The sequence below is a fragment of the Terrapene carolina genome, unplaced genomic scaffold, assembly GCF_002925995.2.
Source record: "Terrapene carolina triunguis isolate 2854851 unplaced genomic scaffold, T_m_triunguis-2.0 Scaffold517, whole genome shotgun sequence".
NCBI classification, from domain to species: domain Eukaryota; kingdom Metazoa; phylum Chordata; order Testudines; family Emydidae; genus Terrapene; species Terrapene triunguis.
In genome coordinates this window covers 3,321-25,960 of record NW_020664868.1, presented here as the reverse complement: position 1 = coordinate 25,960, position 22,640 = coordinate 3,321, and the positions used below count along the sequence as shown (strand labels likewise).

The following is a 22,640-nucleotide window of genomic DNA, read 5'->3' as shown; positions in this document are numbered from 1 at the left end:
ACAAGGTAACAAAGTGACCCCGGGGTTACTGGATCTGAGCGTCGCTCCGGGCAGGGCAGGGTTAGAGAACAGGCCACCCCCCAGCTCTGCGGGACTCCAGGGGAAAGGGGCATTTGGCGTTAATGGGAATAAAAACAATCCCTGCATCTAAGAGCAATGCTTTTAAAACAGCCCTGACAAGGCGTGGGGGCGGGGGGAGAGCTCTGCTTCCTCGCTCCAGCTTCTGCCCCTGCTCCAGACGCCATCCCGTCTGCTCGAAATGTCAATGGTTCTGGCTAAAGAAAACCCCGGCAAAGGGAAGCTGACACACACACACAGCAGCTAATTCCTGCTCGTCCGCTTGCTGCTGAGGACAAGTTTAAAGAGAGTGGGTCAAATTCTACCCTGGTGTAAATGATACCAAGGGGCCCCGTTACTCCTGCACCTTGCCAAGTTATTTGCACCAGTGCAAAGTGGGAACGAATCATTACTGACTTCACTGAGTAGCGTTTTGCATCCATTTGAAGCCAGGGCAGCAGAGAATCGGACCAAATGCACGTCCCAGCAGGGCTGCTTGTGTGTCTCCCAGGCAGAGAGAAAGGGGAAGGAACCCACTAGCATGTGTTTGGGGGAAAGGTCGTTCTCGCCCTGGGAGCCTTGTTCTGGCGTCTGTGTTGGTCTGGACACAGCAGAGATCACTGAAAGCGACGTGGGTGGAGCTCTAGACTGGAGTGTGATGCCATGCCCACAAGGCCTAGGTGCCACTTACATCCCACTTCAGCCTTTGGGCTGAAGAGGAGGGAGTTGAGTAGTACCCTGGCCTTGTGCTGGCGTCTTGGCAGCAGGGTGTCTCTCACCCCCAGGGAACCTATACGGGTGTAGTCAGTCAGACTACAGAGTCCAGGCTGCCGGGATCCAAAAGCGCCCAAGACCTCCTAGGCCAACACTTCTGGCCACATTTCCAAATGTTCCACATCTGGCACAGGGAACACTGGTGGGGAACTGGCCCTGCAGCCTGGCCTTCAGTCCCTGGTTCCCCTGGGGCTAGCTTGTGATCCATCCCCGCCTTCAGGAACCTGGCACGAGCGTGGGCTGGGGGGTCTGGGCCATCAACCTTTCTTTAAAAAAAAGTTTCTTTTCCAGTCATCAGATCAGACAATCTTGAAAATAAAATGCCAATAATAATACACAGCTCTTCAGTAAAAGAGGTCAAAGCAACACAGTTCATTAAGTAAGATCCAGGTTTATCTCTTGGCAGGTATGCTGTGTATGCGATAATACACTATTAGCTATGAAAAGGCACCCAAACTCCCCCCCCTTCGTCCCCTTATCACACAGTTACACATTAGATACAAGGCAGGAAATACAATGTGACTGCAAACAAGGGCCTCTCCTCTGCCCTGTTACTTCTATCCTGCATTTATCATAACGAAAGCCAAGCTAGCCCTCCAGTCCATGGCAACAATGTCTGGCGTGCTTAACACACCCATGGACTGCAATCGCTCCCATGCAATACAAGCTAAAGCGGCCGCCCGAACACCGAGGGTCAGCTGGGTTATGGCTTCGTTAAGCAATAGAATCGACAGTAGAGCCTCAGAGTTAGAAACTGACCGGTCAGCCACACACCTCATGGGGAACCAGAAGTATGCAATCAGGCAGCAGAGACAAAAAACAGCAAATACTGTACAGTACAGGACTGTGTTAAATGTAAACTACTAAAAAATAAAGGGAAAGTTTAAAAAAAGATTTGACAAGGAAACTGTTTCTGTGCTTGGTACATTTAAATTAAATGCTGCTTTTAACCCTCTTTTCTTCTGCATAGTAAAGTTTCAAAGCTGTATTAAGTCACCATTCAGTTGTAAACTTTTGAAAGAACCACCGTAATGTTTTGTTCAGCATTACGAACAACCTCCATTCCTGCGGTGTTCATAACTCTTAGGTTCTACTGTATGTACACATTTGCCCCCAGAAGCAAACAGAGGGATTTCTGGACAGACTCCCACCCCCACAAAGACAACGGCTAGAAATCAAACTACCAGTGGGGGCATATTCAATCTTTTCTTTTGGGGAAAATGTAAATACTCAGGAACATTCAAAGCACCATGATGTTTAGTGAGCTCCCAGTTTGTTCCCCTGGGCTGACTGAGGCACTGGGGTGGGATTGTGCTGTAGGGGAAGGGCACAATTGTGTGAGTAAGGCACTGTTCTAGGACTCAGGACACCTGGGTTCATTTCTCAGCTCTGCCACTGACTCCCTGTGAGACCATGGGTAAGTCACTGCATCTCTCTGGCCCGGAAGTGGGGATAATTAGCCGCTCTCTGACTGTCTCATCCATGTAAATGGCAAGCTCTTTGGGGCGGGCCAGTCCTGCTCTCCCCAGTAATAATGCCGGGCAGGGTCTCTCCGAAGGTCACACATGCAGCGGTGGCTAAGAGGGGACTACAGACGAGAGGAGCGTGATGGCTCATTGGCCCTTGGCTCTAACCACATCTTGTGGAGGCCTTGCCAGTCATCAGCTGAGGTTCCTGGTCTCTTTCCTGTTTGGAAGGGGCTCAAAAAAAAGCAGTGATAGGGCTGGGACTATGGCCCTGTTGTGCTCCTGACCTTCCCCAGCCCAAAGGAAATGACTCCTCTCTGCTTGAACAGAACCCCAGCAGTGGGGCCGGGGGGCTGGGTGAGGGGCGCTGTGATAAATCCAGTCAACAGCCCTGCGCCGCCTGAGAAGGCTCTTCTTTGATCCCACGCTGGGAGAGAACACGCCAGTTATTTTTAAACCGCCTTCCAAGGAGGAACCCTTTGGACTCAGCCGCTATTTGTGTTGCCGAAAGGGCAGCCAGAGGTTAGGAATTTCAGGGTAAACAGAGTGGAGCTGGCCGGGCCAGGCTTTCCAGAACTCATGGGATCAAACCCCTGCTTTCCCCACACCTGGAATCACTCATTAAAAAGCAGGAGCCCACTTTCCACGAAGGCCCCTTCCTACCGCTGGAGCAGTGCCACAGAGTCAACCCCCTGCCGTTTTCTTGTTCCTTTCTTGGAAATGCCTTACTCCTGTTACTAGAACATGAACAGGCTGTGCAGTCCAGAGCGAGCTGCCTTTTAACTATCCCCTCATTCACGTTATCCCGCCTCTTCTCCAAGCTTAGCGTTACGCTAGTAAGAAGGCACCGGTCTCCGGTTGGAAAGCAGCGACTGCCGTTCCCTTACTGACCATTAGTTTGCAAGCGTCTTAATTTAAAAGTATAAATGGAACAGCCACCCCCGAGAAACAGAGTTAAAGCCTAAGTTAAAAAAAAAATCCTTCGGCCCCCTCAGTGCATTCAGAGCCGCCGCATCCCCCTGCAAGGCAGGGCCTTGGGGGAACCAGGGCTGAGCTGGCACCAGGCCAAAGGGGCTGGTTATTAAACTGGTAAAACGGTAAAAAATACTAAGTGTAGCTTGGTTATTTATTCACATTATTTTCAACAAAAATTAAAAAAAAAAGTCTTGCCCCAAGAAGATTCACTTGGCCCCCGTCGGGGAGGAGTCAGAGCAGGGGGGAGCCCACACTGGGGCTGGTTATTAGAACAGCTGGGTTCCCCCCACCCCCATTTCCACCCCGTCCCACGCTGTGGTTTGAAAGCACATCTTGTGGTTAGTGCGTCTATCACAGAACTGTACAGATACCCGCCTGCCAAGCTCCCAACGCGAGCGGGAGGGGGTGCTGGGGGCTGTTCAAGTCTCTGCTTTCCCTGCCCCAGTCCAGCCTCAGATGGGGGACGATTTCCCCACCATCACCTTGCCCTTGATTGGCTTCACTTGGCCCCCTCCCTCCTCTGGGATCTGCTCCTCCAGCTGAGTGGAGAAACCCAGCTTGGGCGTCCGAATCTTGAATCCCTCCAGTGCCCCCGGCCCCTTCTCTCCTTCCCCCTGGGAGGAGCCCCCTCTCTCCTGCTGCTCGGAAGTGACTTCTAGCACTCCTCTGGTTTTGGGGCTGAAGGCCAGCTTGGGGAACTTGAACTTAGGGGATTTCTCTCTGCCATCCAGCTCGCCTCTCTCCACATTGTATTCCCCCTTCGACTTGGAGGTGAAGCCCAGCGAGATCTTGGATGTCTCTGGCTTGGCATCTTGGTCCCTCTCCCCCTTTTCCAACAAGGCCATCTCTGTCCTGGCAGCCGAAGAGACCACGTTCCCGGCTTGTTCCCCTTCCTTCTTCTTGAAACCTGAGAACGTGATCTTGGGGGACTTGAACTTGGCCGCCTTGAGAGCCATGAAGGTGCTGACGTGAGCCTCATTCTTGGCCTCCTCTGCCCTCACCAGCTTGAGGTTCATTTCGGGGTCTATCTCCGTCACCTTATACGGGGAGGAGAATTCAACCTGGGGCAGCTTGATCTTGCCTAGCTTCGCCTTGCTGTCCTGGGAGCCATTCTGCAGAGAAAGCTCTCCCGCCTCCCCCCTGTTGAGCTGAGACGCTGATCCCTTCCCGCTGGTGCCCAGGTCCGCGACCTCGGTCTTGGAGAAGCCCAGCTTGGGCAGCTTCAACTTGGAGCCTTTCTCCAGCTCCCCTTCCTCCTTGGCTGAGGGCTCTAGCTCCCCGTTGACTTCCACCCCAGCTTTGGATTTGGAGAGGGAGAGCCCAAAGTTGGGCTTCAGCTTTATTGTAGGCCCCTTTGCCTTGCCGTCCCCATCCCCTTCCCAGGAGCCAGCAGCAGCTTCGCCATCTCCTTCCAAGAGCCCAGAGGATGCTTCCGCCCCCTTCCCCTTGGGCTTCACCAGCACAAATACCGCCTTCTTCACCTTGGTTTCAGCCTCCTGGGCCTTGCTTTCCCCCCTAGAAAGGTTCCCGTCTCCTCCTTCCTGGGTGGCTTTGGGCAGGGCGATCCCAAACTTGGGCAGCTTCATTTTATACTTCTTCCCTGCCTCGGCTTCAGAAGTGTCCCCCTTCCCGCCCGGAGCCTTGACGCTACGATCCTTCTCACCTTGGATGCCAGCGGCACTGGTTCTCGGCAGCTCTTTGGAGCCACTGTGGTGAAGCTGAGCCCCCTCAACTTCATACTCTGCATGCGCCTTGATACTTGGGGCAGAGATCTCCAGGTCCGGCATTTTGAACAGGGATTTCTTCCCCCCCATCTGTTCACTGTCTGAACCCTTGTGGCTGTGGAGAGATGCCGTCATATTCCCCTCGTCCCCTTTGGATCCTGAAATCCCGAATGGTGACATCTTGATTTTGGGCATCTTGAGCCTGACCTCTAACCCTCCCACGTCCCGCTCCAGATCTTCAGCACCTGCCAGTTTCTCGACCCTGACCCTGGCGTCTCCTCCCAACTCGGCTTTCCCCCGCTCCAAAGCTGGAGCTTCCCCTGGGCCTGCCGAGAACCCCACGTCTGGAATGGCAAGCTGAGGCATTTTAAAGGAGAAGTCCATTCCCTCTGCTGTGGGGCAGAGGGGCTGGGTGTCCATCCGGGACTCGTCCCCCTTGGCCTCTGTGCCAACTTTGGAAATCCCGAACGAGGGCATCTTCAGTTTGAACTTGCTGTCGTAACCGTCCGTCTCAGAGTCCTCTGTCCTGGGGGAACTCTCCCCCTCTCCCTTGCCCACAGTGAAGCCGATGGGAACCGACGGCATTTTGAGCTTGGCCTCTTTCACCCCCACTTCACTGCCTGGGGTCTCGAGGCTCCCCCGGAATTTGGGGGGGTTAAGCTCCACCTTGGGGGTCTTGGATGAGTCTATATCTGCCTCCCATTGGTCATCAGAACTAGCTCCCCCGAATTTAGGCAACTTAATCTTTGGGCCACTCACTTCGACTTTGGGCACCTTCCCATGCAGCCCAGACGTGTCCAGAGCAAAGTCTCGATCTCTGCTTAAGCCAACATCAAATCCCACCTCTGGAGCTTTCACCTTCGGGGTAGAAAATTTTGGTAGCCCAACCGACGGCAGCTTAAATTTCCCCTCGGCTTCCTCCAGTGCCTCGATGGTGATCTCCCCCTCGGTCAGAGGTACCTCTATGTCTGACAGCCGGGCTTTGGGCAAGGAAATATCCAGTTTGGGCACCCGGATCTTGGAACCCAGCAGGGAGCTTTCGGTAGCATCAGCTGCATATTTGCCCCTTTCCATCTCCAGGGTTACTTTCTGGTCCTTTAGGGACGGCCCTTTCAGTTTGTGTCCTTTGAGGAGGTGCATCTCTGCCTCGGCACCACTCAACTCTCTATCCAAGTCTTTGCCCAAGAAACCCTCCAGCCCATATTTGGGCAGCTCCACCTTGGGCATCTTAATTTTGGTGTCTGCTTTCTCAAAGGCGGCATTGGCCTCTATTTTCAGCCCAGCCTCATGCTGGTCCAGCATCTCCACACTGGCTTTCGGCAAGCTGATATCCAAGTCTAGCTTTGGCGCAGAGATGCCAATGGAAGGCGCCTGGGGGATTTTCAAGTTTCCTTCATAGCCCTTGATATCAGCCTCGGAGACGTCCATGACCGGCTTTCCCATCGATGGCTCGCCTTCCGCTCTTACACCAGGAACGGAGATTTGCAATGAAGGAACTTGGTCGGGCGCGGAGATCTCTAGTGATGGCATCTTAACCGTGCCCACTTTTAGCTTGGTGCCAGGGCTTTCCGGTCTCTCAGACATCTCCACGTTGGCTTTCTCCTCTTTGGTTCCAAACTTTGGCAGCTCGACCTGGGGCATTTTAATTTCTATGTCGGGGCCTTGGATGTAACTTTCACCTTTGGAGCCTCTCACGTCGGCTTCTACTTTCAGGTCAGCCTTGTGAGAAGAGATCGTCAGTTTTGGCATCTTCGTGAAGGGGCCTTTTAGCTTCTCCTCTGGGCTCCCAGCAGCCACGTTGGGCTCTTTGGCAGCTGCTTTCAATTTCTTGCCTTTCACGTCAATCTCAGGAGCTGTCACACTGGGCCCAGACACCTCTACATCCTTCCTGGCAATGCCAAATGATGGCATTTTGAACCTGGGCATCTTCATCTTGGCCTCCTTGCCCTTTGCTTTCCCGTCTAGCTCTCCGGACAAGGCCTCGATGCTCCCTTTCACTTCCCCCTTGAGCGTCTCTTGCTCCAGTTCCAGCTGCTCCTCCCTGCCCTGGCCCCCAAATTTTGGCAGTGAAAATTTGGGCATCTTCAGTTTAATGTCTGGGATCTCCATGCTGATGTTCGGCGATGTTTCCCCAGCCTGTGTGACCTCTTGGCCCGAGACGTCCCCCTTTCCCTTGGGCAAGTCAATGTCCACATCCACTCTGGGGCTGGAGATGTCAACCATGGGAAGTTTCACTGAAGGCAGCTTCATTTTGGCTTCGGGGGAGTCCATACCGATGTGAGGTCCTGAGATCTCCACCTTCCCCTTGGGAGCCTTCCCCTCTCCCTCCGCAGAGAGCCTGGGCCCGTCCAGGTCAGCCCCCTGCTTCGACCTGGAGAACGAGAGCCCAAATTTTGGCATCTTCAGCTTAGGCCCTTTGGCGCTTGCTTCCAGGGTTTCCGCCTCCAGCTCAGCTTGCAGTGTCACAGCCTCCAGGCCTCCTTTCTTAACCTTTGGGCCAGAGATGCCAAATTTGGGGAAAGAGAACTTGGGTGATTTCAGCTTGGTATCGGTCTCCGGCAGTTTTCCGCTGATGTCAACAGCAGCTGTTCCCCCCAGCGGGGCCGCGATGGCCACGTCAGGGAGCTTAGGCGTTGAAATTTCAACGGAGGGCAGCTTCACTGTGGCCTCCAGGCTCCCGGGCTTCACTTCGGGGCTTTTGAGTTCTAGTCCGACCTTTGGGAACTTCATATCTGCTTTGCCCTTCCCTTCTGGTCCCGCTCTGTCCAGTTCCTCACCCTCCAGCTTCTCTTTCCCAAATGAAATGTCCACCTTGGGGAGCTTCGCCACCATCCCACTTAGATCCGGGCCTTCCAAGGCTGCACCCTGGAGCTCAACCTCTGCTCGTGGTGTGAGGCTGTCAGCCTTGGCCTTGGGAGCTGGCACATCGATCTCCACCTCCAAGTCCTTGCAGACAGCCCCGAAATTCAGGGAGGCTCCTGGGACTTTTGCAGCTGGAGGTCACGTTCCTTCAGGCCTGCCACTGCCCTGAGCTCCCCCTCGAAGCCAGGCTCTGCCTTTGGCAGGTCCAGATCAACGCCTACCTTGGGCATGTCGATGTCCAGCGACGGCATCTTCACCGACGGGAAACTCAGCCTGGCTTGGGCCGTTTCCACCTCAGACTCCAGCCTCCTCCCATCAGCTTTCCCTGAGGGCAGCCTCACCTCAATCTTCGGCTTCTCGACGGCTATCTCGAGCTTGGGCTTTCGCAAAGAGGCCTCCGGCAGCTCCACATCAACCGGCTTAATCCCCAGCACAGAGATATCCAGCGTGGGCACACTTATCTTCCCAGTCGCGATCTCCAGGCCCCCGGTGTTGGCCTCTGGCTGCGGGCCTTTGGGCGAAGGCACGTGGGCCTTGCTCTCGGCTTTCCCGGCCATGCCAGAGAGGTCGAATTTTGGAAGCGACACCTGTGGCATTTTGAATTTGAACTCGGGACCCTCGGCACCGTCCCCATCAGGGGCTTTCACCCTTCCCTCACCGGCTAGCCCAGCCGGTTCCATCTTCGCTTTGGGCAGTTGCACGTCGGCAGCTTTGGGGACAGAGATGTCGATGGAGGGCATCTTCACCGCAGGGAATTTCATCTTCCCTTCGGCGGCAGGCTCTTTCGCTTTGGTGTCTACATCGGGCTTGTGTTCCCGCAGGGAGATCCCAAAGCTCGGCATCTTAATCTTGGGACCTTTTGCCTTCAACTCAGGGCTCTCCCCCTCTGCCTTCCCCACTTTCACTTCCACCTGGGGCACCTTGAGCTCCCTCTCCACCTCCTCTTCTTTGGCTTTGCCCCCATGCGTGGGCAGGCTGATCTTGGGGATCTTCACAGTCACGTCAGGGAGCTCCAGCTTGGCTTCGGCAGGCTCCGGTTCCCATTCTGTGTCTGCCTTCCCCCTGGGAAGGGGGATCTCAACGTCCACCTGCCGCACCCCTATGTTAAGGGAGGGGAGCTTCATGCCGGCTTTGTACCTCCCGGCTGGCCCCTCGGCCTCCCCTCTGTCACTGGGAAGAGAGGTGCTGAGCTTGGGGGCCAGGATGGCGGGCGTTTTCAGTGCACCTTCCACTTCCCCTGCAGAGATGCCAAACTTGGGCATTTTGATTTTCACGCCCTCCCCTTTGGCGCTGATGTCTGGTGCTTCCAGGGCTCCTTCCACTTTGGGAAGGCTCAAATCCACCTCGACTTTGGGGGCTGCTATTTCCACCGAGGGGAGTTTGATGCCAGCTCTGAGCTCTTCCTCTGGCCCTTCTACTTCCCTGTCTGCCATTGGCAGGGAAATCCCAACCCGGGGCACTTGGACTTTGGGCACCTTCAGCTTCCCCTCCAGTCCCTCTACCTCGATTTCCCCCTCCACAGGCCTGGTGGACACCCCAAACTTCGGCAGCTTGATCCGCAAGGCTTCCCCTTTGCCCGAGATCTCCGGAGTCTCCACGCCAGCCGCCACTTTGGGGGCTTTGAGATCAGGGATGGGAATGTCCAGTTCAACCTGGGGGGCCTTGAACTTGACTTGGTCCTTGAGTTCGACCTCCGCAAGCCCAGCATCCTGCTTGGGCTTTTTCACCTTGGGGAATGGGGCTGCGAACTGGGGGGCCTTCCCCTGGGCACCTGCCTCCCCTTCCAGCGTCCCCGCCACAGCCAGCGCCTGCGCGCCTGCCGCCTCCTTCACCTTCAGCCTGGGAAACTTGAGCCTCCTTCCCTTGGGGTGCAAAGAGGAGCGCTTGACAGAGACGTCTGGGCTGGGCCCGGCCGCTCCCGTCTCGGCCGCACTCTTCGCCTTCCTTAGCTTGGCGAACTTGGGCAAGGAGAATTCCACGTCCACAGGGGCCACGTCCAGCTTCCCCGCCGACGGCTCCGCGCTGCCCATCAGGGCCACCTCCTCCTCCGGGGCCTTCGCCAGGCCCTTCCCCTTCTGCTTTCTCGTGGGCACCAGGCTCTTTATGTTCTGGGGAGAGAGGAGAGAGAGAGGGAGAACACAGCCCTGTCAATCAGGTTCCAGCCTCTGCGGCCCAGCGAGCGCCCCTGGCGGCTGTGCAGCGTGGGAACGTTACCTCCACCTCTGTCGCCGCGCTAGCAGCGCGCAACCTGGGACCGACATTGCAGCTCTGTCCCTGTGATCCCGGCTCGCGGCATGCAATCTACATTCCTGGATTGCCATCTGAACAGCATTCTCCGTATGTCCCTGCCCCATCTCCAGCAGTCGCTCCCAGGAGGCTGCCCGCCTTCCGAGGCTAGCGGCGTGTTTACTTATGTTTGGATGTATTCGGGACAATAGCAGCTACCAACCCACGCGCTCTCCCTGCCTCACAACCACGGCTTAGACAAGCCACACGCCAGCCCACTCCCACTTCTTCGGGCAGGTCTACGCTCCAGACTAGTGCCAGCGCAGCTGGCAAAGCCGCTCTAAGCCGAGGGGAGAGAGCTGTCCCGTCGGCTCGACTCCACCTCTGTCCATAGCGCTGTCTCCACTGGGCATTACGGTGGGTGTCAATACGTCGCTCAGAGGGGGATACCCCTGAGCGACGTAGTTATACTGAAATAAGTGTGCAGGGCAGACCTGGCCTAGGTCATCCTGCACTAACAGGCCTGGAAACTCGGGCATCAAGAGGTGATGTGATGGGAGGGTCAGAATAGTCAGTGGCAGAGCTAGAGATAGAACCCAGGAGTCCTGACTCCCAGCCCCCCCCCCCCCCCCCAGCCCCCCCTCCCCTCCTAGAACCGAGACAGAACCCAGGAGTCCTAGCGAGATGGGGTCCTTGCCAGTCGGCCCGGCCCGACAGTCCCCATCTGGATCTCGTACGTTTCAGAGCGCCGGGGCCTGATCCTCAGTCATGCCAGGCCCTTCTGGGGCTACAGTGGCCATCAGAGAATCCAGCCACCCTGCAGGGTCGTCCCTGGCTGGCAGAAGGACCCTGCTCCGAGCCTCTGATTTTAGAGGGCGGATCGGGGTGTGCGGCCAGAGTGCACTGCACTGGGACTATGCCCTGCCCCCCAGGGCCCAGAAGGGCTGAAGCATGCGTTAGAGCCGCCCTGAGGCTGCAGTAATTGACCCCAGGGGCCCAGAATACAGGAAGCACAAAGGGGCCTTTGAAGTCCCCCGCATGCAGGAAGGGGGAACTGAGAATCAGCCCAAGAGATTTTGCCGAGTCTCAAAGCTCAGCTCAGTTATAAATGAATAAACACGCTTCCCCCAGCCCCCTCCCCATCGCTAACATTTCACTTTGTGAGTCATTTGAATGAAACACGGGTGAGTTACAGGTCAGCAGGAGGGGCCGGCACCGCGTACCAGCTTGGCCATCTTCGCCTGGGGTCCCTTCACTGCCAGGCCTCCGGCTGCGGGGCTCCCGGGGACATCCGACCGGGGAACGGTGCGTTTCAGGCAGAAGGAGACTTTGTACGGCTCCGCGCACTTCAGGATCCTGAGGGCGTCTTCGTATCGGACATTCTCAAAGTACACCCTGGCGCTCAGGAGCTGGTCACCTGCAGGGATGGGTTGGGGGGAGTTTAGGGGCTAGGGAGACGGGACAGCAAATAGTGCAATAGAACTAGCAGCCACGGGCCGGATTCCCCTTGGGGCAGCCAAGGGCTGGTACGGCAGGCGCACGTCGCACAAGCAGGGGTGTTGGCCGGGGTTCAAAGCCCTCCAACCAAACGAGGCAGAATGGCTCCGTGATTAGGGCTTGCGCCGGGGACATGGGAGCTCAGCTGGCCCAGGGTTCGTCCCCCGTCGGGCCGGGCACTGCACAGACAGACCCTGTCTCCGGTTGGTGTCTCCCATCGGGCCGGGTCCAACAGACCAGGGAAGGATGGTTCTCCCCAGTTCCCAGACCGGGCGCTGGAGCCCAGAGAGCACCAGGGCCGTGCCCAGGGTCCCACAGGGAGTCAGTGGCAGACCTGGGTCCCCGGCTGCCTCCTTCACCACCCGCCTGAGGAACGAGGCCACTCACCGTCCCCTCCCCCCAGCGCCACCCACCTTCTTTCAGGCTCAGGGCCTTGGCCGCGGGGGACTCCCTCAGCACGTCGGAGACGAAGAGCCCCTCCTTGCCCCCGCCGGCCACGCTGATCCCACTGGCCCCGGCCCTGGCCTCCGTCTCCAGGATGATCTCCACCAGCTCCGACGTCTTCGCTTCCTCCTGGCGGGGGAGAGACCCAGCGAGAAGCTGCAGTGGGAAGCTGGCACTGAGCCGGGCCCTGGGCTCAGACAGGACTGGTGGGCACAGTGCCGGCTACCCATGACCCCCCCTCTTCGCCGGGGTGCCGGAGGCTGAACGGCCCCAGGGAGAGGAAGGTGGATCCGGGACAAGACAGGAGCCGTTTGCTGCCGGCTGCGGTTCCCTGGGGATAACCAAGTGCCTGGGAGGGTGAGGGCAGAGGCCAGAGACCGGAGCGGGGAGAGGCCAGGAGGAGCGGCTGGCCCTGGAACCGCAGCGTTGGTGGGCTGCAGAAATACCCAGCGAGAGATCGCGGTGTGTGACAGACCCCTGGGTCACCGGGGTCAGCCCTGGGAGGCTGGGGCAGAGAGGGTCTCTCCAGCAGAGGTGTGCACAGCGCCTGGCACAATTGGGCCCTGCTCCCTGGCCGGGCTCCGGAGGCCCTAGTGTGGTACACAGCACCCGACAGCCCGAATTGCTGCCGGAAGCCGCTGGGCTGGAACGGCGAGTCCTGGGGCCGCTGATTGTTTTAAACGGGGGGAGGGAGGGTCCGTGCTGGGAGTGCAGGGAGACGCCCGGGGGTGGGAGGTGGGCAGGCTAGGAAGGGTTAATCCCTCACCTCCGTCACCCTGGTCTGGGTCTCCATGGCGGGGGCGGGGGGCGGCGCTGGCTCCGCGGCGCTGGGCTGGCTCTCGCCTTTCCGCTGCAAGACCCGCTTCAGCTCTGCATGGAGCTTCTCCTTCTGCGCCTGCATCAGGGGAGATGGGGGCAGAGGTGGGGTGAGTGCTGGGACCTTAGAAAGGGGTTGGGAGCTCTGGGAGGGAAATGGGGGCTGGTGGGTTAGAGCAGGGGGGGCTGGGAGCCAGGACTCCTGGATTCTCTCCCGGGCTCTGGGAGGGGAGTGGGGGCTGGTGGGTTAGAGCAGGGGGGCTGGGAGCCCGGACTCCTGGGTTCTCTCCCAGCTCTGGGAGGGGAGTGGAGGCTAGTGGTTAGAGCAGGGGGGCTGGGAGCCAGGACTCCTGGGTTCTCTCCCAGCTCTACCACTGACCTGCTGTGTGGCTCTGGACAAGTCCCAGCCCCCTCTCTGTGCCCATCTTGTCTATTCAGACTAAACATCCCTGGGACTCGTGTGCTTTCAGAACCTGCCCCCCAGCTCCCAGCCCAGCAGGGCCCAATCCCAGCCGCAAGCGCGGGGATCCGCTGGCTCGCAGGACCAGCCCGGCTACAGAGAAAGGCCTTTCAGAGCTGCGATCCCAGCCGCTTTCCCTGGGCAGGCTCCCCGGCCACCTCTGCTGCCCCCCTGCCCAGCCCGGCCTTACGGCTCGTTCCGCGTTGCTGGCTTCCTCGGGTGACAGGAGTGGCCGGGTTCCGGGCAAGGGCTGGGGCTGCGCGGGCCGCTTCTCCTCCTTTACTTCTGCTGCCTTGAGCGGGGGAGAGAAAACACAGGACTCAGCCTGGAGCCGATCCCACTCTCGCCCCCCCCAGCCATAAACCCCCAGGCACACGTGCTGACCGCCCCCCACAGCACCAGCAGGGCCTAGGGCCTACCAGCTATGGGAATCGCTCCACCAGCCAGCAGCAGTGGGAGGCTGTTATCCTCCCTGCGGGCCAGCCGCGCACACGCTGCAAGCCGAGGCCCAAACGCTCGGGCCTCGCTAGCCGCGGGATCCCAGCAGGACCAGACGAGGTTCAGGGCCCGTGACCTGTCCAGCCGCAACGAGGCCTCCTCCCCCCGGGCACCCTCTTCTCCACCTCTATCCCTGCCCTGCAGGCCCCTCCCCCTCCGGGACCCCCGCAAGCTGGGCTGGGACCGGCCAGGGCGACTCTCGGGGACGGCACACTGCTTGGTGCGGGGATCGGGAATGGGATCAGACTGGGGGCCCGTCTAGCCCGGCCTCCCGTCTGCCAGAGCCCTGGTCCAGCTCCTGAGCCCTGGCCGGGAAAAGCAGGAGGGTTTAGCTCTCTCTGCACAGCCCTTGCCTAGCGTTTGCCCATTCGTCCCCCTGGCAGCGCGCCCAGCTGCGCACGGTAACCGGCCGGCAGCCCCCTGGGCCAAGGGGTTGTGCCCAGCGGCCTGGAAATCCAGGAGGGGCCGGGGGCTCCGAGCCGGGGCTGCCCTGAGCAGCTGGGCCATGCTCCTTCCTCGCCCTGAGCCTGCAGATCAGATCCCACCCCCTGCAGCTACTTACGGGAGACTGGCTTCCTGCGCTGACAGCATGGCCTTCCGGCCGCTCTCTCTCCGCGCCTGCCAGACAGAGAAAACAGCCCTCTGAATGGAGCCCTGAAGGGGAGAGGGCGCGAGAGTCACGCAGCACCCCCAGGAGGCTGCCTAGAAATACATTGCGGCTCCACTCCCAGATTTGGGGCTGAAGCCCAAGGGACTGCTGGGATCTGGCCAGGGCAATGCAGGGGGCAGAGGGGTCCCATCGGTGACCCCAGCCCACAGGCCGCCCAGATCTTCGGGGGGAGCTGCTGACCCAGGGGGGTTCCATCCAGCGCCCCAGATTCCAGCAGAGGCTCTCGCATCCCCGCTGGCTCCGATTCCCCGGTGGGGTCAGCTGGGGCCCGGTTTGCCCATCGCCCCCTGGCCTGGCTGGATGCGTGGCCTTGCCATGCAGGCTCCGAACAGCAATGGGCTTTTGGGCGTCACACGCGAGCCGTGCTGAACGTGTCCGTGCCCCAAACCACCACACAACATAGTGCGATTTAACACAGCCGGGGCAGGCCGGGGGGGGAGCTCCCGGCCAGCCCCAGGCACCCCCAGGAATGTACCCGCGCCTCTGGGGCACTGCCGGGAAAGCCCCGGCGCTGGGCCACTTTCTCCCTCCCCTGCCGGGACTTGGCCCTGCACTGAGGGGGAGCCCCCGAGGTCAAAGGAACCTAATCTAAACACGCCCCCCCCTCCACCGCCCTCTCAGGAACCACTGTCCCAGGGGCCCTGGTCAGCAGGGAAACCAGCCCAAACCCCACCCTGATAACACAGCCGGGGAGCCCGGCCCTCGTCACTCCGCCAGCCAGCCCCCCGCAGACCGGCGCCCCTGCTGCTGTGTTCTGTGGGGCTGCACCGTGCACTGGTCCCAGGGCCCCCAAGCAGGCAGGTGGAACATGCGCCCTTCCCCAGGCTGTCACAGGGCTCGGGCACCCGCCGCGCTCATCTCGCTGGGGCAGGGCTGGCAAGGCGTAGGGCGAGAGCCAGCCACCCCGCGGGGGGATCAAGCGTGTCGCTCCCTTTACAATCCATACTCAGAGCAGCACGAGGTGTCACCTCAGAGCAAACCCGTCCATCCCAGTCCCACTTCATTCAGCCACCAACTTCCTTCTCCGGCTGGTATGCGGGATGGCGTTCACCGCTGCCAGCAAATGGGTCTTTGGGCCTGTGGATTGCAGACCTTCTTTTGGGCTAAATGGAAGGAGCAATTAACCCTTTTGTGGAGCATGATAGCTGGAAAGAATAGAAGCCACCACCCAAAGTGTGTGGGGGAGTGCAGGGCACACACACGGCAAGGGCTGCTCGGCAGCTGAGCTGTGTGGACTGAGGAGTTCCTGACTGCAATAAACACAGGAGCCAAGGGAAGGTTTCGCGAGCTGCAGGCGCGTGCTCGAACTTCCCAGTATTAATGCCCCATGGAGAGAGCCCGCCCCTCGCAGAGATTCACCAGCTCCTGCGGGGAGGAGACGGATGGGCAAGACTCTGGGCAACATCCATTCAGGGGTCAGCACAGACGCTGCTCATCTCACTCCCCTGACAGCCTTGGGGGGGGGGAGAATGCTTTGAATGGCAATGTCCTGCCCTCACATAGGCTGCTCCCCTAACCACTAGACCCCCCTCCCCTCCCAGATCTGGGGAGAGAACCCAGGAGTCCTGGCTCCCAGCCCCCCCTGTTCTAACCACCAGACCCCACTCCCCTCCCAGAGCTGGGGAGAGAACCCAGGAGTCCTAGCTCCCACTTCGGTTGCTGTTCCCAGCCCTGCAGTAACTTGCTCAGCAACTCCAGGGAGTGGGGCCGTGTCTTTCTCCCTGTGGCTCCCTGCACCTGATGCCCCCTGGCTGGCGCCCCCCTGCCCCAGACCCAAAGAGGTTTCTCCCTTCTGCACCTCCCCTCTCCCACTGCACCCCTCACAGGGCCCCCCCATCATCCCGGCCTGGGGACAGACTGGCGTGGGGCACCCATCTCTGCACGGGGCCCGGTGGCATTTCATTCCCACGCCCGTGCCAGCGGGGCCCGTCCCTGAAAAGGTCACTGGCTGACATCTCACATTCCCAGCCCCCGGGAAACAATGGGGCCCTGCGTCCTGCCCAGGGCCGCGCTGGCATAGCTGGAATTCTGGGCAAAGGTTCCCGGGACCCCGAACAATGTCTCTGCAGAGCCCCAGCTCCCCGCACCCGCAGGCGACAGCAGCAGCTCCACAGCTTACCCCCCCCCCGGCTCTTCTTCTCAGATGGGGGCTGTTCCCAGCTCGGGGAGGGGAGCGGGGCCCGGTGGGTCGGGGAGCCGGGACCCCTGGGGGCTGTTCCCAGCTCGGGGAGGGGAGCGGGGCCCGGTGGGTCGGGGAGCCGGGACCCCTGGGAGCTGTTCCCAGCTCGGGGAGGGGAGCGGGGCCCAGCCGGTCGGGGAGCCAGGACCATCCTTTGTCTGGTCAGACCGGGAGCAATTTGGGGCAGCAACCATCTGCTGGGTCTGTGCAGCGCCCGACTCTCAGTCGCGGGGGGGTCAGGGCAGCGCCCCCGGTGCCTCCCCCCGTCTCAGTCAGTGCCTATAAGTGCTACTGTAAAACACCTCATAACAAGCCCAGCATCCCAGCCTTCGGGCCAGCGATCGCTTTCCTCTCCGGCATGCCAGGGCCACGCCCCCCCGCCCCTGCTCAGCCCGGCAGGTAACACACCTGGTATAACCCCCGGCAGTTCCCGGAACGTGCCCCCAGCCCTGGGGACCGGTCCCCCCTGAGGAGCCGGCTGGCTAACCTGGCTGGAAGAATTCGAGTGGAAGAGGGCACGTGGCCAGGGCGCTGCGGCGAGGGGGCCGTGGTAATTCCCCATTCCTGGGGGACATCCAGGCCCAGCCCAGCCCAGCCCAAACAGCCCCAGGTTAGTTAACCAGGAGCCATTCGAGCAACGCAAACATACCCCGCGCAGGCCCAGGTTCCAGTCCAGGCACTCACCGACGCTACGAAGGGACCTCACAAAACTGGGTGACGGGGCAACAAAATGGCAGATGAAATTCAAAGTTGATAAATGCGAAGTAATGCACATTGGAAAACAGAATCCCAATTATACATATAAAATGATGGAGTCTAAATTAGCTGTTACCACTCAAGACAGGGATCTGGGAGTCATTGTGGATAGTTCTCTGAAAACATCCACTCAATGTGCAGCTGCATCAAAAAAGCGAACAGAATGTTGGGATTCAATAGGAAAGGGATAGATAATAAGACAGAAAATATTGTATTGTCTCTATATAAATCCATGGGATGCCCACACCTTGAATACTGCGTGCAGATGTGATCGCCCCATCTCAAAGAAGATATCTTGGACTTGGAAAAGATTCAGAAAAGGGCAACAAAAATGCTTAGGGGTATGGAACGGCTGCTGTGTGAGGAGAGATTAATAAGACTGGGACTTTTCAGCTTGGAAAAGAGACAACTTGGGGGGGGATATGCTAGAGGTCTATAAAATCATGACTGGTGTGGAGAAAGTAAATCAGGAAGTGTTATTTACTCCTTCTCATAACATAAGAACTAGGAGTCACCCAATGAAATTAACAGGCAGCAGGTTTAAAACAAACAAAAAGGAAGTATTTCTTCACACAACACACAGTCAACCTGTGGAACTCCTTGCCAGAGGATGTTGTGAAGGCCAAGACCATAACAGGGTTCAAAAGAGAACTAGATCAGTTCCTGGAGGATAGGTCCATCGATGGCTATTAGCCAGGCTGGGCAGGGATGGTGTCCCTAGCCTCTGTTTGTTGGAAGTTGGGAATGGGCGACAGGGGATGGATCACTTGATGATTCCTGCTCTGTTCATTCCCTCTGGGGCACCTGGCATTGGCCACTGTCGGAGGACAGGACACTGGGCTGGGTGGACCATTGGTCTGACCCGGTCTGGCTGCTCTGATGAGAGTTCATCTGACAACTACAGGGATGAATTTCGCGTGGTGCACTTAAAGCGCATGAAACCCCTGGGGCGCGCTCTCACTCCGACTCACAGCGGCTTCCGCTCGGTCGAGTTCACTTCACTTCCAAAGCTTAACACCCGGCCGGTCTCAGCCCACCCCGTGTTCACAATCCGGAGTGCGCCGCCCCCAGCAGTCCTGAGCCTGGTTTAAACCCAGAGCAGCTCGGGGCCGGTTCATTTGCCCTCTGAGCTTGTCGGGGTCTGGCCTCGTTTAGCACAGAGACGCTGAACTAGCCCTGGTGTAGACGGGCCGAAGGGTTCTTCCGGCTCCCGGCTCTCGCCGAGGTGCAGGAGCTGCGTGGGGGGGTGGGGGGGGCGTCTACACGACCGGCATGCAGAGGAGAGGCGCATTGGCGAGAAACGTCCCCTGCCGTCCGCCGGGGGCTGCAGGAGTCGGGTCTGTCCGGCAGAAACCGAGCGCCTGGGGACGAGAGTGCGGGCGATGCCCAGCTCCCACGCGCCTGACGCGACGCTGAAACAAGCCGGGTTGAAAGCCAGGCAGGAGCTGAGCTCCATCCCGGCCTGTCGCGTCGGCACCGCTTGGTACTAGATGCATCAGGGCAGCACCCAAAGACCTCCTGGTGCTGGGCGCTGCCCAGACCCTGCGTGGGAGCCATGCCAGGAGCTCCCGGGGGCAGGGACGCGGCAGACTGAGGGGAAGGAACTTGCCCCTAAGGAGGCAACAGAGCCAGGACCTGACTCCCCGTCCTTCAGCCTACGTGGCCCCGTCATACAGCCAGCTTGCCCATCCAGGTGGGGAAACTGAGGCCCAGAGATGAAGTTGCCCCAGGAGCCTGGGCAGCCTCCCATAGCCTTGTCCGATGCCTCCACCCCGAGGCCACCCTTCCTCTGGGGCAGGGGGCAGCTCGGCCCTGGGGGTCACAGACCAGCCTCGGGGTGACCCCGGGGAGACGTGCTGTCTCCCCAGCTCTGCACAGAGGCTGCAAACCAGGGCTCACCGCCCAGAACAGAACCGGGCAGATGGGAGCAGCAGCCAACCATGAGCCCTGGGCGGGCGGGAAGAGAGGCGAACCCAAGTCCTCCTCCCAGGGGGAAAAACTGCTGGGCATAGGGCGAGATTCATTATAGCTTCAGGCAGGCCTCTCTGCAGGGGGGTCAATTCTGCCTCTAACGCAGCCCCCACCCCAGGCCACCCAGAGACGCGTCCCCTTGCGCTGCTTTCCCCTCACCCGCTGTCTAAAGCCCCTGAGCCCTCTCGGGGAAAGTCATTCAATGAGTTGGAGAATTCGTCCCACTCGCTAGCCGGACAACCGGCAGCTTGTTCGCCGTTCCCGGCTCCTTCTGCCGCTGCTCCCCACAAGAGCAAGGAGTGGGGAATGCCAAGTATTTTATAGGCTCAGCAGAAAAAAATTAACCGGGGGTGGGAAAGGAGGGGTCCGGGGGCTATTTCAGGAGGCTCGGGCTTTCTGTGCTGCAAAGGGATGAAAATGTGTCAAGTTTTAGCTCTTTGTGCCAGCAACAAAACCCAAAGCAAACCAAACCCAAACAACCCAAAGCTGGCGCAGCGCTGTAGCACGCAGACCCGGCCCAGGGCCCCCGGCGCTAGGCGCTGTACAGTCAGAACAACGGGACAGTCTCTGCCCCACGGAGCTGGCAGGCCAGACAAACTTCCTGCGCTCCCGCTCGCGGTGAGAAATGTTCCCCCCGGAATGTGCTTTGGGACAAACCAGCTTTTCCCAGCAGTGCAGAAATTTCTGATTTTTGCAAGAATTTGAGGGAGGTTTTTTGTTTCCGAGCAACCAAAACATTTCAGCCAAACCCCCCAAAATCTCTTCTTTTTTTGAACAAAAACCTGAAAAAAAAAATTAAAAAAACGACGAAAAATGTCACTAAAGCTTCGGTTTTTGCTGAAATCTTTCATGGGAACAAAAAAGGTTTCCTGGTGAGCTCTGACTTGGCCCTGATCAGGAACCATCGCTCCTGTAGCTCCGCGCCGGGCGCTGCACAGCCACGGAGCGAGCCCGGCCCTGCCCCACACAGCTCACAGGCCAGACCAGGCACGGAGAGGGGCCGGGTCGATGGTAGAGCTGAGAAGAGAACCCAGGTGTCCCACCAGCCCAGCGCTCTCCCCATTACACTGCCTTGGCGCACTGCGCTGTACAAGCACACAGTAGGCACACGGCTGTCAGTCACTGCACAGGTGGGGAGGAGCAGCGGTTTGACCAGCGCGTGTGGGCCCCAGAGGCCATATAGAGTGTGTCTGTACCCCGCCCAGACCTGAGCTATGGCCGGCCCCGCCATGATGGAGCAGTGCCAGGCCCCTTCCTGAGTCAGCGGGCACAGCCCTGACCCGCTGCACCCCGTGCTCACGCGGAGGGGCTGTGCTGTTCTCCGGCCACGGCCCCTCGTCGGGCACAGCCCCACGCCCGCCCAGCAGTGCCAAGCCCCCAGCGGGGTGGGGGGGACAGGCCACCACGGGCTCCCAGCCAGGCCTGGTGAGAGAACCAGGGGCCCCGACCCTTCTCCTTTGACAGAGCTTTGGGGGGCCCGTTCTGACCATCCCTCACCCCCCTGCGCCCAGCTCCCCCGAGGGCTGGGGTGGGGGCGGCACGAAGGCCCAGGCCCAGAGGCAGCAGCGAGGGGGTCAGGCAGGAGAGCTGGATGCGAGGCCAGGCCGGGGAACGTCCGCGGAAGAACCACCCGCGGCCCCACGGGGGGACGGCTCCAAGCTGGGGCAGGCCAAGGCCTCCTCTCTCCCCCCACTCGCCGGCCAGCCCCAGGCTGTTCTCGGACGATATCCGGCCTGAGGCCGAGCTGCCTGGGCTGACCCGGGTCCCGAGTGGTGTCTCAGGCCCGGCCCGAGGCCAAGCGGCACCGGAGGCCCCAGTTCCCGGGCTCCACCCTGCTCCGGCTTCCCGTTTCTAATTCTGTCCCGGCAGGCCGGACGGCCCTGGCCTGCCCGGCCCTGCGACGAGCCAACGCAGCCACCCCGGCCCACCCCGTTCAGTCCTCCTCCCACGCCCCACGCTGTGCTCGGGCTGCCCCTTGCCCTTCCCCCACCCTGCCAACTGCAGCCAGGTCTGGGGGCACAGACCGGTCGGCCCCGGCCGTGGGCTCCATTGCCCGGGGCGATCCCGCCCGTTCCCGTCACACACCAGGGCCCTGGGCATCCTGCCGCTGGACGGGCCGAACGAGACTTTGCAGCACGTTCCCGTTTGGCCCCACCAGGCTCCGCGGCAGCCCGCCTGCAGCCTGCCCGGCTCCAGCCGGCAGACACCAGCCAGTGGAAGCGGTTTAGTGCCAGAGAGTCTGATCTAATTAAATGAGGCGAGGGGGAGCGGGGGGATCAAAGAGTTTGAGCCGATTACGCGGCGGATCGAATTAGCCAGCGATTGAATTCAAGCCGCGGTCTCTGTGTCTAGGGCTGTTCTGCCGCCCTGGTTTTCCAACGCTCTGGCCTTGGGCTCGCCGGGGCGGATTCTCGGGCAGCCCTTGGCAGGGGTCTTCGCTGCAGCCAGTCGGATTGTGCTGCACGGGCACGGGAAAACCCAGCCCTGAAATACCCAGCTCTCGGCCCGCTCTCCTCGCCCCTCCACCGCTCAGCCCCTCAGCGCTGCCAGGCCGGGCTCAGCACCGGCTCCCACCTCCCAGCCCCGGGGAGCGTTTCCTTCATGGCAGAAGACGCTGCAGGCAAAACAAACTTGTCAGTTGGCTTCCTGGAGGAAGCGGGGCCGGGGAATCCGAGCGGCAGGAGTTTGAGAAGTGGCTTCCTGTGCTGCGAGTTACGGCATCCTGCCTGGCTGGCGCTGGCAGCAGGGCGCGGGGGGGGGGGCAGGTCGTGGCCCCACGGACATCCCCTGGCTCCTGGGGCAGAACCACTGACGTGGCAGCAGGGGCTGCGTTCCCAGAGCAGCCGGCCCACGGTTCCCGGCTCCCCGCAAGGCCAGTGAGACACGGGCTGAGACAGAGCTCACAAGCCAGACCAGCGTGCCCAGTTTGCCCGGGCAGTGGCTGGCCGGAGCGCCGGTGCCAGGCCCACGCTACCAGCTTGCCCTGGCAGAACAGGGCTCGTTCTGGGGCGACTTTGTGCCAGCCAAAGCCTCGCGCCCTCTGGCCAGCGGAAACGCGCCTGTCCCAGGAGACCTCGCTGAGGTGGCTCTGAAGCCAGCTCTCTGCTCCCGCCTCGTGCCCGCCCAGCTGCACTGGCTCAGAGACGGCCGCACCCAGGCCTGGAGGAACCAGCATGCACTGGGTGCACTCGCACGGCGCCCGTGCCGATTTTTAGCTGTTTGTCCCGATATTTCGCTCCGCCGGCAGCACTCGGCTTCCCCCCCC

The 22,640-nt window shown here is 60.1% G+C and overlaps 1 protein-coding gene across 1 annotated transcript in view; it reads right to left on the bottom strand.

Moving 5' to 3' along the window:
* Positions 1-3,111: 3,111 nt before the first annotated feature.
* Positions 3,112-22,640, bottom strand: part of PRX (periaxin) — a 21,936-nt gene continuing 2,407 nt past the window's right edge. Inside the window, exons 2-8 of the mRNA XM_029913191.1 lie at positions 14,362-14,417; positions 13,492-13,593; positions 12,792-12,920; positions 11,995-12,154; positions 11,308-11,501; positions 7,981-9,966; positions 3,112-7,948 (exon numbers count right to left, since the gene is read on the bottom strand). Of these exons, the coding sequence (XP_029769051.1) occupies positions 3,725-7,948; positions 7,981-9,966; positions 11,308-11,501; positions 11,995-12,154; positions 12,792-12,818 (6,591 nt within the window). The 5' untranslated portion in view covers positions 12,819-12,920; positions 13,492-13,593; positions 14,362-14,417 and the 3' untranslated portion in view covers positions 3,112-3,724. The remainder of the gene's footprint in view (positions 7,949-7,980; positions 9,967-11,307; positions 11,502-11,994; positions 12,155-12,791; positions 12,921-13,491; positions 13,594-14,361; positions 14,418-22,640) is intronic.